At 36.7% G+C, this 16,464-nt stretch overlaps 1 protein-coding gene across 1 annotated transcript in view; it reads left to right on the top strand.

Moving 5' to 3' along the window:
- Positions 1-10,888: 10,888 nt before the first annotated feature.
- Positions 10,889-16,464, top strand: part of LRP1B (LDL receptor related protein 1B) — a gene marked incomplete at its 5' end in the record, with an annotated part of 1,521,642 nt that continues 1,516,066 nt past the window's right edge. The window contains 2 exons of the mRNA XM_061199746.1: positions 10,889-10,934; positions 11,664-11,693. Of these exons, the coding sequence (XP_061055729.1) occupies positions 10,889-10,934; positions 11,664-11,693 (76 nt within the window). The remainder of the gene's footprint in view (positions 10,935-11,663; positions 11,694-16,464) is intronic.

Below are 16,464 nucleotides of genomic sequence, written 5' to 3'. Positions count from 1 at the left end.
TGCATGCTCTCTCCTCATCTCAGCCCCTAACCCCAGTTGCCTACAGCAGGAGTTGCTCCATTTTCAGTGCTCCTTCAACATACTAGATACGCCTGTATTAGCACCTACTACACATTACTGTAAATATTTATTTTTGTCTACCCCCTCAGCAATTTCTGGGTAGAAATCCTGTTGCCTCCATCATTATGTTCTCAGTGTGTATTTTGGTTCATAGTAAGTGAACATTAATTAAATTAATAAGTTTAAAGTCTTTTTAAATAGAGAATAAGAAATTGTGATTGAAAAATATATGTAAAAGTCAAAATAGGGACTTGAGATAAGTAAAACTGTAGTCTTTGAAGAGCCCTTAATAGTTAAAAAACAGCATAAGGAATAGGAGATATTGCATCATCCCTGAAAGAGCCAAAGCCTAACCATCTGCTTCATATCTCACTAAGCTTAGAGATGAGAAAAAAGATGTGGAATTTGGTACCCCCTGGGAGATTGGATGAGAATCATACAGGATTTAGAGAATAGAACTTGCAGGGAAATGTCAATAATTTAGGCTATTTCTTTAACATTTAAGAAGGAAACCTGTCAAAATTGTTTCTTTCCTTAAAAATGTATATGAAATAACTCTGTAGAACCATTTCAGTGGGCTTTGGCGAAAGGGAAGGTAAAAAGGAAATAGAGCATTGCTATTGAAATTTCAGAAAAGAAAACAGAATTGCAAAGCGTTAGTCTAGTGATAATAAAAACTTGAGTCAACTATGTTGAACGTACCAGTTTTATTCCACTGAAAAAATATATCCTCTGTCTCTTGCTAAATAAAGAACTAGGTTTTCACTCTGGGTACTTTTTGCCTTTTCTTGGTAAAGAAACAGTTCCAAACAAGTCCATGCTGAGTGCTTTACAGTTTTCCGTATCACTGCCTGAAAAAAACAAGGAGCCAATGTTAAATGATCAAGAAAAAAACAAAACAAAACAACTTTCTCCTTGAAAATTAAATGTCAAATTGAATTTGAAATGTTTACAGAGATACTTTTCATTTGTTCATTATGATAGAAATGATAAATGAGCAAAGCTTCTTCCTGGGGATAATGTACTTCTTAAAATTTTCAATTTTGTCTTGGTTTTATATAAGATGTTCTTGTAAGTACGAATTGCCATTTGCAGCACCCAAAACACTTGGTGCTTAATAAGGCATAGGATGATTGCAAATTTTGTAGCCAATAGAAAGCATACAAATATACAATTAAGTACAATTTTCTCATAATAGAAAGATAACACATTTTTGTACTTTCTCATCTAATGATAATAAAAACATGTACACACATCCATGTACACCCACACATGCCCACACTTCCAAATTCATATATTTCCCAGTCAGGGGTGTCATTTATTTGAGCATTTATAGTGATTTTTATAAAATCCTATCATGTGCTTCTAGTCATTATTACTAGGCTTAGTCCTGTGCAGATTTATTTTGACTGTCATTCGACATCAAGAAGAAAGGTGTTTTATTTAAGTAGATAGTGTTGAAACAAACAGAAAGCAACATAGGAGAAAAAAGACCTTTAAATTAATGGTAAAACAGCTGGTAGTTTGCTTGTTTCCTACCAATTTAATCAGACTTACATAAGTGATATCTGGACTGTGAGATGAACTGGGGTCTGATATTAGTTTCCTATTGGTGTTGTAACAGATTGCCACAAACTTAGTGGTTTTACAGCAACACAAGTTTATTATCTTACAGTTCTGGAGGTCAGAAGCTCTGAGGAGTGTCCACAGGACTGAGTTCTTTTGGAGACTCTAGGTGAGAATCCATTTCCTTGCCTTTTCCAGCTTCTAGAGGCTGCCCACATTCCTTGGCTCATGTCTGCTTCCTCAGATCACTCCAGCTTCTGCTTCCGTGCTCACATCTTCTCTCCTCTCTGACTTGCCCTTATAAGTACGCTTGTTTTTTTTAAAATTAATTTTCATTGGAGTATAGTTGATTTACAATGTTGTGTTAGTGTCTGCTGTACAGCAAAGTGAATCAGTTATACGTATATCCACTCATTTTTAGATTCTTTTCCATATAGGTCATTACAGAGTATTGAGTAGAGTTCCCTGTGCTATACAGTAGGTTCTTATTAGTTATCTATTTTATATATACTAGTGTGTAAATGTCAATCCCAATCTCCCAATTTATCCCTCCCCCCGTTCCCCCTTGGTAACCATAAGTTTGTTTTCTACATCTGTGACTCTGTTTCTGTTTTGTAAATAAGTTTATTTATACGATTTTTTTAGATCCCACATGTAAGTGATATCATATGATATTTGTCTTTCTCTGACTGACTTCACTTAGTGTGACAATCTTTAGGTCCATCCATGTTGCTGCAAATGGCATTATTTCATTCTTTTTTATGGCTGAGTAATATTCCATTGCATATATGTACCACATCTTGTTATTTCATTGAGTTCACTTGGATAATCTAGGATAGTCTCCCCACCTCAAGATTCTTAATCACAGTTGTCACATAGTAAGGTGACACATTCAGAGGCTCTGGAAATTAGGATGTGAACATCTTTGGGGTACCTTTATTCAGCCTACCACTGGGCTCTTATTCAGGAATTTGATTAGCCTCTCTTAATGAGTCTTAGCTTCAGGGATAACAGAGTTCCTGGTGGAGCTGTATGCTAAGTTTATACAAGAACATGTGTACACATTGTGTGAGTGTGTTTGCACATATATATTTAGTAAGAGTAATTACGTTTCTAAATTATCAGTAGTGACTCAGCATGACAATGGGAATTATTAGTTAAAAACCATGTTATCATTGAACTATGGATACTCTTCATTATTAACTGACTCTCTGATATAGGCCTGGGAAGATTTTTAAGGATAGACTTAACATAAATAAATGATACCATGAATTATAATCTTATTTTATATAATAAGGTTTATTTTTCAATCAACCACAAATTTTGTGAAGGAGATATATTTTCTTGCCAAAATGAAACTACCAGGTGTGACCCTTTTTGACCTACCTTCCCTCTACCAATCTCTCCAAATGTGCATAATCCAAATCTATTTTTGTATTTTTATTAAGCACGGACTTAAAATGGTGAGTTTCACTTTATCTTACACTTACAATAATGATATTCCTAAAGGAATTATCATTTAAAAACACTATTGTTAACATATTTGTCTAAGTTACCTTTGTACAACCAGCTATTGTAAAAAGTGTAATTTTCAGTATAGTCTTTAAGAGACTCTGGAGGATAACATAGAATCTCTCTCAAGTTTGATTTTTAGTTTTCACGGATGCTTTAACTTTATATGGTATAATCTTTGCTGTTCAGGGTATTTTATTTTAAGCATGGGGAAACTTAGCTTTATTTTGGTGGTTAACTAAATAAAGCTATTTATCATTTTGATAATAAAACAAAAACCACTAGTATTGCTTTGGTTTTTCTTTTCCCCCTCTCTTTCCAAAAATAATGTATAATTCTGTATAGAAAATTTGATTTTTTCCATTAAAATCACCTTGTTATGGCAAATGTGAAGTCTAAGACCGAACCCTCTGCCTTCCAGGAGCTCAGCACCCAGTAGCTACAATACTAAATCAAAACACAATAGGATCTTTTTGGTGGTTTGAGTGGAGTGTTACGGAATTGGTGATGAAGGAAGAAAAAGTTTGTTGTGAAAGTTTTCATTAAAGGAGGCAAAACGTCTTTGGACTCTAGAGCAGGACTAGAATTTTGTTACATGGAAAAGGGCATTCCAATCAAAGGAATAAACACATAAAATAAATACGAAGATACAGAAACTGATGTATTTAGGGAAAGTGAATAGAACAGTATGGAGAGCTAAAAATGTATGTTGAATGGTGAAAGGATAGTAGAAAAAACATTGGCGAGGAGAAGTCCTTTAAACATACTGTGAAGAACAAGTTAAATGGAATTCTGAGAATTTATTCTTGATTTACATTTGCATATTTTTCTGGAGTAGGTGAATATAAAGGAAAAAAATTAAGGTGCTTCCTGAATCTTGATAACTAATATAATTTCTTTAATTTTACATGGGCTTTATCAAAATTTGAAGTTGAACAAGTAATACATTCTATAGGTCTCTACAAGAATTCTGTTCTCCTGGTAATTTATTGCCTGTTACATGAAAAAAATATATAGCTATATTTCTCTTTTAATAATTATGAATGCTATATTATTAACCATCCTATGTTTAAGTTAGCAATGAGATATAGATATAATAAGTAAATATATTTCATGTTAACAAAGTTCTGAAAACCTAACTCAGAGCATTTTCCTCATACTTAGCTTGTGCAAGAGGTTGTACCTGTTTATTCTTTAACTTAACTAGAAGAATCAGACTTCTCAGTAATTTAGCAGTTGAGTGGGTATTACCCCTCCTTTATCTTTAATTTTTAATTAGCTACCATAGTTCATCATGTATATGTCCATTTTTTAAATTTATTTTAAATTTATTTTTTTATTTTTTTAACATCTTTATTAGAGTATAATTGCTTTACAATGGTGTGTCAGTTTCTGCTTTATAACAAAGTGAATCAGTTATACATATACATATGTCCCCATATCTCTTCCCTCTTGCATCTCCCTCCCTCCAACCCTCCCTATCCCACCCCTCTAGGTGGTCACAAAGTACCGAGCTGATCTCCCTGTGTTATGCGGCTGCTTCCCACTAGCTATCTATTTTACATTTGGTAGTGTATATATGTCCATGCCACTCTCTCACTTTGTCCCAGCTTACCCTTCCCCCTCCCTGTGTCCTCAAGTCCATTCTCTAGTAGGTCTGCGTCTTTATTCCCATCTTGCCCCTAGGTTCTTCTGACCATTTTCTTTTTTTTTTTTTTTTTTTTAGTTTCCATATATATATATATGTGTTAGCATACGGTATTTGTTTTTCTCTTTCTGACTTACTTCACTCTGTATGACAATCTCTAGGTCCATCCACCTCACTACAAATAACTCAGTTTCGTTCCTTTTTATGGCTGAGTAATATTCCATTGTATATATGTGCCACATCTTCTTTATCCATTCATCTGTCGATAGACACTTAGATTGCTTCCATGTCCTGGCTATTGTAAATAGCGCTGCAATGAACATTGTGGTACATGACTCTTTTTGAATTATGGTTTTCTCAGGGTATATGCCCAGTAGTGGGATTGCTGGGTTGTATGGTAGTTCTATTTTTAGTTTTTTAAGGAACCTCCATACTGTTCTCCATAGTGGCTGTATCAATTTACATTCCCATCAACAGTGCAAGAGGGTTCCCTTTTCTCCACAAACTCTCCAGCATTTATTGTTTCTAGATTTTTTGATGATGGCCATTCTGACCGGTGTGAGATGATATCTCATTGTAGTTTTGATTTGCATTTCTCTAATGATTAATGATGTTGAGCATTCTTTCATGTGTTTGTTGGCAATCTGTATATCTTCTTTGGAGAAATGTCTATTTAAATGTTCCCATATGGTGCCCTGTTATGCATGCAGTACACAATTTGTTGGTAAACTAATGTTCTCATTAGTATTTAAATAGTGAGTCAACTTTTAAGGGAAATGACATAACAATATTATAAAATAATTATGATGAAATACTCAAGGAACTAGAGGCTACACAGTTGTTCAGGAGACCCCTATTGATAGATAATAGTTTTAGTATTTGACTTCGATAGTTCCTGTTTTTTGGAAAGATTGAAATTAGCAGTTCATCATGATGTTAAAATGAGAAAACATAAATTAGCTAGTATGTGGCATCTCATGTATATAAAATCTTTCAGCTAAGGCCATTTATATCCAAACTCCAAAAATATTATTATACATCTTTATTAAGATAAGTAATTAGATGTTTTCATTTACGTGTAGCAGGATTATTATACTAAGCTTTTCCCATGCCATGATGAATCCAAACTCAGTAAACTCTATAGGTTATGGTTGTCCTAACCTTTTTATGTCTTTTGATTGCAAGAGTCTATTATTATAAAGAAATAGACACATTTCTAGCTTTCTTTTTTTAAGACAAAAAGATAATTATTTTATTTGATAAAGTTACAATTTGCCAATAAGATTTAACAACCATTACCATGAAAAATATATCAGTATATCATAGTGATATATCACATAACAATATATCTTATATCAATATATTAATGTATCATAACTTAACAATATATCTTTGAGATATACAGGAAGCAAGTGTCCTTAAAGACAAGTAGAAATGGACTATTCCACCTTTATGGTAGAGATTTAAACAGACTTTGTAGTCAAGAGATTAAATAGATAAAAAATATTTAAGGGTATTGAATATTTGATTATATAATGATAACATATAGACTTATATGTTATCATTATATAAGTTATATAAACATATGGACTTTGTACCTAACAAAGGGCCAATATAATTTTACTTCAGTCATGGCATATTCACAAAAAAATGGCCATTATGTTTTGTTTTGTATTTTAACATCTTTATTGGAGTATAATTGCTTTACAATGTTGTATTAGTTTCTGCTTTATAAAAAAGTGAATCAGCTATACATATACATATATCACCATATCTCCTCCCTCTTGCGTCTCCTTCCCACTTTCCCTATCCCCCCCCCAGATGGTCACAAAGCACTGAGCTGATCTCCCTGTGCTATGCGGCTGCTTCCCACTAGCTATCTATTTTACATTTGGTAGTGTATATATGTCTATGCCACTCTCTCACTTTGTCCCAGCTTACCCTTCCCCCTCCCCGTGTCCTCAAGTCCATTCTCTAGTAGGTCTGTGTCTTTATTCCCGTCCTGCTCCTAGGTTCTTCATGCCCTTTTTTTTTTTAGATTCCATATATATGAGCTAGCATACGGTATTTGTTTTTCTCTTTCTGACTTACTTCACTCTGTATGACAGACTCTAGGTCTATCCACCTCACTACAAATAACTCAATTTCGTTTCTTTTTTATGTCTCTAATATTCCATTGCATATATGTGCCACAACTTCTTTATCCATTAATCTGTCAATGGACACTTAGGTGGCTTCTGTGTCCTGGCTATTGTAAATAGAGCTGCAATGAACATTGTGGTACGTGACTCTTTTTGAATTATGGTTTTCTCAGGGTATATGCCCAGTAGTGGGATTGCTGGGTCATATGGTAGTTCCATTTTTAGTTTTTTAATGAACCTCCATAATGTTCTCCATAGTGGCTGTATCAATTTACATTCCCGCCAACAGTGCAAGAGGGTTCCCTTTTCTGCACACCCTCTCCAGCATTTACTGTTTGTAGATATTTTTGATGATGGTCCTTCTGACTGGTGTGAGGTGATACCTCAGTGTAATTTTGATTTGCATTTCACTAATGATTAGTGACGTTGAGCATCCTTTCATGTGTTTCTTGGTAATCTGTATATCTTCTTTGGAGAAATGTCTATTTAAGTCTTCTGCCCATTTTTGGATTGGGTTGTTTGTTTTTTTGATATTGAGCTGCATGAGCTACTTGTAAATTTTGGAGATTAATCCTTGGTCAGTTGCTTCATTTGCAAATATTTTCTCCCATTCTGAGGGTTGTCCTTTCATCTTGTTTATGGTTTCCTTTGCTGTACAAAAGCTTTTAAGTTTCATAGGTCCCATTTGTTTATTTTTGTTTTTATTTCCATTTCTCTAGGAGGTGGGTCAAAAAGGACCTTGCTGTGATTTATGTCATAGAGTGTTCTGCCTATGTTTTCCTCTAAGAGTTTTATAGTATCTGGCATTACATTTAGGTCTTGAATGCATTTTGAGTTTATTTTTGTGTATGGTGTTAGGGAGTGTTCTAATTTCATTCTTTTACATGTAGCTGTCCAGTTTTCTCAGCACCCCTTACTGAAAAGGCTGTCTTTTCTCCATTGTATATTTTGCCTCCTTTATCAAAAATAAGGTGACCATATGTGGGTGGGTTTATCTCTGGGCTCTCTATCCTGTTCCATTGATCTATATTTCTGTTTCTGTGCCAGTACCATACAGTCTTGATTACTGTAGCTTTGTAGTATAGTCTGAAGTCTGGGAGCTTGATTCCTCCACTTCTGTTTTCCTTTCTCAAGATTGCTTTGGCTATTCGGGGTCTTTTGTGTTTCCATAGACATTTTGAATTTTTTTGCTCTAGTTCTGTGAAAAATGCCAGTGGTAGTTTGATAGGGATTGAATTGAATCTGTAGATTGCTTTGGGTAGTAGAGTCATTTTCACAATGTTGATTCTTCCAATCCAAGAGCAAGGTATATCTCTCCATCTGTTTGTATCATCTTTAATTTCTTTCATCAGTGTCTTAGAGTTTTCTGCATATGGGTCTTTTGTCTCCCTAGGTAGGTTTATTCCTAGGTATTTTATTCTTTTTGTTGCAATGGTAAATGGGAGTGTTTCCTTAAATTCTCTTTCAGATTTTTCATCATTAGTGTGTAGGAATGCAAGAGATTTCTGTGCATTAGTTTTGTATCCTGCTGCTTTACCAAATTCATTCATTAGCTCTAGTAGTTTTCTGGTAGCATCTTTAGGATTCTCTTTGTATAGTATCCTGTCATCTGCAAACAGTGACAGCTTTACTTCTTCTTTTCCAATTTGGATTCCTTTTATTTCTTTTTCTTCTCTGATTCCTGTGGCTAAAACTTCCAAAACTATGTTGAATAATAGTGGTGAAAATGGACAACCTTTTCTTTTTCCTGATCTTAGTGGAAATGGTTTCAGTTTTTCACCATTGAGAATGATGTTGGATGTGGGTTTGTCATATATGGCCTTTATTATGTTGAGGTAAGTTCCCTCGATGCCTACTTTCTAGAGGGTTTTTATCATAAATGGGTGTTGAATTATGTCAAAAGCTTTTTCTGCATCTATTGAGATGATCATATGGTTTTTCTCCTTCAATTTGTTAATATAGTTTATCACATTGATTGATTTGCGTAAATTGAAGAATGCTTGCATTCCTGGGACAAACCCCACTTGATCATGGTGTATGATCCTTTTAACGTGCTGTTGGATTCTGTTTGCTAGTATTTTGTTGAGGATTTTTGCATCTATGTTCATCAGTGATATTGGCCTGTAGTTTTCTTTCTTTGTGACATCTTTGTTTGGTTTTGGTATCAGGGTCATGGTGGCCTCGTAGAATGAGTTGGGGAGTGTTCCTTCCTCTGCTATATTTTGGAAGAGTTTGAGAAGGATAGGTGTTAGCTCTTCTCTAAATGTTTGATAGAATTCGCCTGTGAAGCCATCTGGTCCTGGGCTTTTGTTTGTTGCAAGATTTTTCATCACAGTTTCAATTTCAGTGCCTGTGATTGGTCTGTTTATATTTTCTATTTCTTCCTGGTTCAGTCTTGGATGGTTGTGCTTTTCTAAGGATTTGTCCATTTCTTCCAGGTTTTCCATTTTATTGGCATAGAGTTGCTTGTAGTAATCTCTCATGATCCTTTGTATTTCTGCAGTGTCAGTTGTTACTTCTCCTTTTTCATTTCTAATTTTACTGATTTGAGTCTTCTCCCTTTTTTTCTTGATGAGTCTGGTTAATTGTTTATCAATTTTGTTTATCTTTTCAAAGAACCAGCTTATAGCTTTATTGATCTTTGCTATTGCGTTATTCATTTCTTTGTCATTTATTTTTGATCTGATCTTTATGATTTCTTTCCTTCTGCTAACTTTGGGGTTTTTTGTTTTTCTTTCTCTAATTGCTTTAGGCGAAAGGTTAGGTATTTTATTTGAGATGTTTCTTGTTTCTTGAGGTAGGATTGTATTGCTATAAACTTCCCTCTTAGAACTGCTTTTGCTGCATCGCATAGGTTTTGGGTCGTCGAGTTTTCATTGTCATTTTTTTTCTAGGAATTTTTTGATTTGCTCTTTGATTTCTTTAGTGATCTCTTCGTTATTTAGTAGCGTATTGTTTAGCCTCCATGTGTTTGTATGTTTTACAGTTTTTTTCCTGTAATTGATATCTAGTCTTATAGCGTTGTGGTCGGAAAAGATACTTGATATGATTTCAATTTTCTTAAATTTACCAAGGCTTGATTTGTGACCCAAGATATGATCTATCTTGGAGAATGTTCCATGATCACTTGAGAAGAAAGTGTATTCTGTTGTTTTTGGATGGAATATCCTATATATAGCAATTAAGTGCATTTTGTTCAATGTATCATTTAAAGCTTGTGTTTCCTTATTTATTTTCATTTTGGATGTTCTGTCCATTGGTGAGAGTGGGGTGTTAAAGTCCCCTGCTATGATTGTGTTACCGTCGACTTCTCCTTTTATGGCTGTTAGCATTTGCCTTATATATTGAGGTGCTCCTATGTTGCGTGCATAAATATTTACAAGTGTTATATGTTCTTCTTGGATTGATCTCTTGATCATTATGTAGCATCCTTCTTTGTCTCTTGTAATAGTCTTTATTTTAAAATCTATTATGTCTGATATGAGAATTGCTACTCCAGCTTTCTTTTGATTTCCATTTGCATGGAATATCTTTTTCCATCCCCTCACTTTCAGTCTGTATGTGTCCCTAGGTCTGAAGTGGGTCTCTTGTAGACAACATATATATGGGTCTTCTTTTTGTATCCATTCAGCCAGTCTGTGTCTTTTGGTTGGGCATTTAATCCATTTACATTTAAGGTAGTTATCGATATGTATGGTCCTATTACCATTTTCTTAACTGTTTTTGGTTTGTTATTGTAGGTCTTTTCCTTCTCTTGTGTTTCCTTCCTAGAGAAGTTCCTTCAGCACTTTTTGTAAAGCTGTTTTGGTGGTGCTGAATTCTCTTAGCTTTTGCTTGTCTGTAAAGGTTTTAATTTCTCCATCAAATCTGAAAGAGATCCTTGCCAGGTAGAGTAATCCTGGTTGTAGTTTTTTCCCTTTCATCACTTTAAATATGTCCTGCCACTCCCTTCTGGCTTGCAGAGTTTCTGGTGAAATATCAGCTGTTAACCTTATGGGGAATCCCTTGTGTGTTATTTGTTGTTTTTTCTTGCTGCTTTTAATATTTTTTCTTTATATTTAATTTTTGATAGTTTGATTACTATGTGTCTGGTGTGTTTCTCCTTGGATTCATCCTGTATGGAATTCTCTGTGATTCCTGGACTTGACTGACTGTATCCTTTCCCGTATTTGGGAAGTTTTCAAATAAAATCTCTTCAAATATTTTGTCAGTCCCTTTCTTTTTCTCTTCTTCTTTGCGACCCTTATAATTCGAATGTTGGTGTGTTCAGTGTTGTCCCAGAGATCTCTAAGACTGTCCTCAATTCTTTTCATTCTTCTTTCTTTATTCTGCTCTGTGGTAGTTATTTCCACTATTTTATCTGCCAGGTCACTTATCCGTTCTTCTGCCTCAGTTGTTCTGCTATTGATTCCTTCTAGAGAATTTTTAATTTCATTTATTGTGCTGTTCATCATTGTTTGTTCTTTATTTCTTCTAGGTCCTTGTTAAACTTTTTTTGTATTTTCTCCATTCTATTTCCAAGATTTTGGATCATCTTTACTATCATTACTCTGAATTCTTTTTCGGATAGACTGCCTATTTCCTCTTTATTTGTTTGGTCTGCTGGGTTTTTACCTTGCTCCTTCATCTGCTGTGTGTTTCTCTGTCTTCTCATTTTGCTTCACTTACTGTATTTGGTGTTTGCTTTCGCAGGCTACAGGTTCGTAGTTCCCGTTGATTTTGGTGTCTGCCTGCAGTGGCTAAGGTTGTTTCAGTGGGTTGTGTAGGTTTCCTGCTGGAGTGGACTGGTGCCTGTGTTCTGGTGGGTGAGGCTGGATCTTGTCTTTCTGGTGGGCAGTACCACGTCCTGTGGTGTGTTTTGGGGTGTCTGTGACCTTATTATGATTTTAGGCAGCCTCTCTGCTAATGGGTGGGATTGTGTTCCTGTCTTGCTAGTTGTTTGGCATAGCGTGTCCAGCACGGTAGCTTGCTGGTCATTGAGTGGAGCTGGGTCTTAGCGTTGAGATGGAGATCTCTGAGACAGCTTTTGCTGTTTGATATTACGTGGAGCTGGGAGGTCTATGGTGGACCAATGTCCTGACCTTGGCTCTCCCACCTCAGAGGCACAGGCGTGACACCTGCCCGGAGCATGAAGACCCTGTTCAGCCACATGGCTCAAAAGAAAAGGGAGAAAAAAGAAAGAAAGAAAGAAAGAAAAAAATAAAATAAAGTTATTAAACTAAAAATAAATAAATAAAAATTATTTAAAATAAAAAAAATTAAAAAGTAATAAAAAAAAGAAAGAAGAGAGCAACCAAACCAAAAAACAAATCCACCAATGATAACAAGCGTTAAAAACTATACTAAAAAAAAAAAAAATATGGACAGGCAGAACCCGAGGACAAATGGTAAAAGCAAAGCTATGCAGACAAAATCACACAAAAAATCATGCACATACATACTCACAAAAAGAGAAAAAGGAAGAAAATATATATATATATTAAAAAAGGAAGAGAGCAACCAAATCAATAAACAAATCTACCAATAATGATAAACTCTAAATACTAAGATAAACATAAAACCAGAAACAAATTAGATGAAGAAAGCAAACCCCATGTCTACTGTTGTTCCCAAAGTCCACTGCCTTAATTTTGGGATGATTCGTTGTCTATTGTGGTATTCCAGAGATGCAGGGTACATGAAGTTGATTATGGAGATTTAATCCACTGCTCTTGAGGCTGCTGGCAGAGATTTCCCTTTTGCTTCTTTGTTCACACAACTCCTGGGGTTCAGCTTTGGATTTTGCCTCGCCTCTGCGTGTAGGTCACCTGAGGGTGTCTGTTCTTTGCTCAGACAGGACAGGTTTAAAGGAGAAGCAGCTTCGGGGGCTCTGGCTCACTCAGGCCGGGGGGGAGGGAGGGGTACGGATGTGGGGCGAGCCTGTGGCGGCAGAGGGCGGTGTGACGTTGCACCAGCCTGAGGCACGCCGTGCGTTCTCCTGGGGAAGTTGTCCCTGGATCACGGGACCCTGGCAGTGGCGGGCTGCACAGGGTCCCGGGAGTGGAGGTGTGGATAGTGACCTGTGCTTGCACACAGGCTTCTTGGTGGCGGCAGCAGCAGCCTTTGTGTCCCATGCCCGTCTCTTGGGTCTGCGCTGATAGCCGCGTCTCACCCCCATCTCTGAAGCTCCTTTAAGTGGAGCTCTTAATACCCTCTCTTCGCGCACCAGGAAACAAAGAGGCAAGAAAAAGTCTCTTGCCTATTCGGCAGCTCCAGACCTTTTCCTGGACACACTTCCCTCTAGCTGTGGCGCACTAGCCCCCTTCAGGCTGTGTTCACGCTGCCAACCCCAGTCCTCTCCCTGGGATCCAACCTCCAAAACCCGAGCCTCAGCTCCCAGCCCCCGCCCGCCCCGGTGGGTGAGCAGACAAGCCTCTCGGGCTGGTGAGTGCTGGTTGGCACTGATCCTCTGTGCGGGAATCTCTCCGCTTTGCCCTCCGCACCCCTGTTGCTGCGCTCTCCTCCGTGGCTCCGAAGCTTCCCCCCCACCGCCACCCCCAGTCTCCACCAGTGAAGGGGCTTCCTAGTGTGTGGAAACCTTTCCTCCTTCACAGTTCCCTCCCCGAGGTGCAGGTCCCATCCTTATTCTTTTGTCTCTGTTTTTCCTTTTTTCTTTTGCCCTACCGAGGTACGTGGGTAGTTTCTTACCTTTGGGGAAGTCTGAGGTTTTCTGTCAGCGTTCAGTAGGTGTTCTGTAGGAGTTGTTCCACATGTAGATGTATTTCTGATGTATTTGTGGGGAGGAAGGTGATCTCCACATCTTACTCCTCTGCCATCTTGAAGGTCTCTCAGTACTAGCTTTGATCTTCTTCCTTAGGAATGTAAGCAAAACTTCCTGCACATTCTCATAAGCTTCTTGTTTTAATTACAGTATATAATATTGTGTTTCATACAATAGGAAGACGTTTAAAATAAGATTAGTTTGGCTATCTCAGAAGTGTAGCTTGAAGCATTAAATAGGATAAATGGAAAATACACATAGACATAACATATTTAGCTTCTGATTTAAGGAACTCAGTCCAGTGTATGTATTTTAAAATAATCACCTTGAAATACTGAAAATTCATTTATTTTAATCCTATAAACAATGCTTTTAAAAACAGACCTTGTAATGGAATATCTAGGTGAAAAATAAATAGGTGGGTTGTAGCAAGCTATTCTTAACTGCTATTTCCTAGAGGAATAATATAAAACTGTCCTCAAAATTGCAACTATGCAAACTCCCTTTAAAGGTTGGAGCTTGCTGAGCAAGCGGATAACATAGACTCATTAGGTAAATCCCCTTAAGTATGTCTTACTCCTGAAAAAAAAAAGTTGTTTTGAATCATGATGATTTTGTGTATGTGTCTATATACATGTGCATATGTGTTGAGGATGGGTGGTTTGCATATTTTCCCAAGGGACTTTCTTCTGGGATTTTCTCAAGCAATTATTCTATATCTATGGCTTAATGCAGGTGAACATTTGGACGTTCATAGAAAACAAATCAACTGTCAAATATATAGTTTTCAACCTTAATTGTATTCTCATTGCTGTGAGAAAGAAATCCTTTCACAGATTTCTAGTTGACTCCCTTTTCAATTTTCTACTCATTCTAAATCTTTACTACTCTTTCCAAGTCTACCTTCTTCAGATTACAAAAACTAATCTTGCTTTTAAGTTCTTTGAGGAATCACAACCAGGTAAGAATACCTTAACCTTCTTCCCTACCAGTTAATGATTTATGTGTCTCATTTTTCTATCCTTTCTTCCTCAGGGCAAGTGCTCCTACTATTGTTTAGGTTTTAATTCCAGCCCTGTGAGTTCTTGGGAAACTGCTGCACTTTCCTATCCTTTCGGAGCCTCCAGTCTCTCTTCCTTCAGTGGCACCTTTCCCTCAGCCTACAAGTCTACCCCATCTTACTAGAATTTATCATACTTGAACTTGGTCACTGGTGACCCCCTTCCTCAATCCATTCTTAAAATTTTCCATGATTTTAGTGCATCCTCTTTCCCCTTGACCTTATTCTCTTGTATCTCTGGCTAAACTTTCTGTCTCCTCTGTCTCCTTGCCTGACCTACTCTTACTTTGCTGCCTTTCTCTCCCTGTCTCTGTCTCTGTCTTTCCCTCTTCCCCCACCTCACTTTAATTTCATCTAAATCTATTCCTATGCTTTTCACTGTCTTCTTACAGCTCCAGTTCTTTTCTGTGTTTTCAGTTTTGATCTTTCTCCTGAATTTCAGACTTCAATGTGTCACTGTCTATTGCATATTTATTCTTGGAAGTCTCCCAAGCACCTCATAGTCAGTATATTCCAAAAAAAACTGTTGCAAAGTCATACTTTTGAGGTCAGAGATCTGAGTTTAAGATCCTGACATTCAAGGAGATGGTAGAAAGATATCTGACTTGTTTCCTTTTCAAATAGTCTTGAAACTCCATTTCACCAAAACATGTATCTGCACAACTACTCCCTTTCACCCCCATTATTGCAATAACATCCTAGTTGACCTCCCTACTTCTACCTTCACTTCACTGCACTCTATTTTCAACACAGTACCTGGGGTGATCCTTTAAAAAAGAAAGTCAGTTAGATTGTGTCTCTCTACTCAGAACATTCCAATGGTTTCCCATCTTGATTTTTAGTAAAACTAGAAGCCTTCATCCGCCAACCTCTGCCCCATATTCCTTGATTCCCTGACCTCAATTCTTCCACTTTCACGTTTTCTCCAGCCACTCAGACTTCCTTAGTGTTCCTTAAATTTGCTGGGCTCCCTCTTGCCACAGGTTCTTTCTTTTTTAATTAATTTTTATTGGAGTATAGTTGGTTTACAATGTTGTGTTAGCTTCAGGTGTACAGCAAAGTGAATCAGTTATACATATACATATATCCACTATTTTTTTAGATTCTTTTCCCATGTAGGCCATTATAGAGTACTGAGTAGAGTTCCCTGTGCTATACAGTAGGTCCTTTTAGTTATCTATTTTATATATACTAGTGTATATATGTCAATCCCAATCTCCCAATTTACCCCCCCCCCACTTTCCCCCTTGGTAACCATAAGTTTGTTTTCTACATCTGTGACTCTGTTTCTGTTTTGTAAGTAAGTTCACTTGTACCATTTTTTTTAGATCCCACATATAAGTGATATCATATGATATTTGTCTTTCTCTGTCTGACTGACTTCAGTCAGTGTGATAATCTCTAGGTCCCTCCATGTTGTTGCAAATGGCATTATTTCATTCCTTTTTGTGGCTGAGTAATATTCCATTGTATAAATGATGGAGAGGGTGTGGAGAAAAGGGAACCCTCCTACATTGGTGGGAATGTAAATTGGTGCAGCCACTATGGAGAACAGTATGGAGTTTCCTTAAAAAACTAAAAATAGAGCTACCATATGATCCAGCAATCCTACTCCTGGGCATATATCCATTCGAAAAGATACATGCACCCCAATGTTCATTGCAGCACCATTTACAATAGCCTAGACATGGAAGCAACCTAAATGGATTGACGGAGA

This window comes from Eubalaena glacialis, chromosome 1, assembly GCF_028564815.1.
Source record: "Eubalaena glacialis isolate mEubGla1 chromosome 1, mEubGla1.1.hap2.+ XY, whole genome shotgun sequence".
Classification (NCBI taxonomy): domain Eukaryota; kingdom Metazoa; phylum Chordata; class Mammalia; order Artiodactyla; family Balaenidae; genus Eubalaena; species Eubalaena glacialis.
The sequence above is the reverse complement of the archived record's forward strand: the minus strand, read 5'-3'. Positions and strand labels throughout refer to the sequence as shown.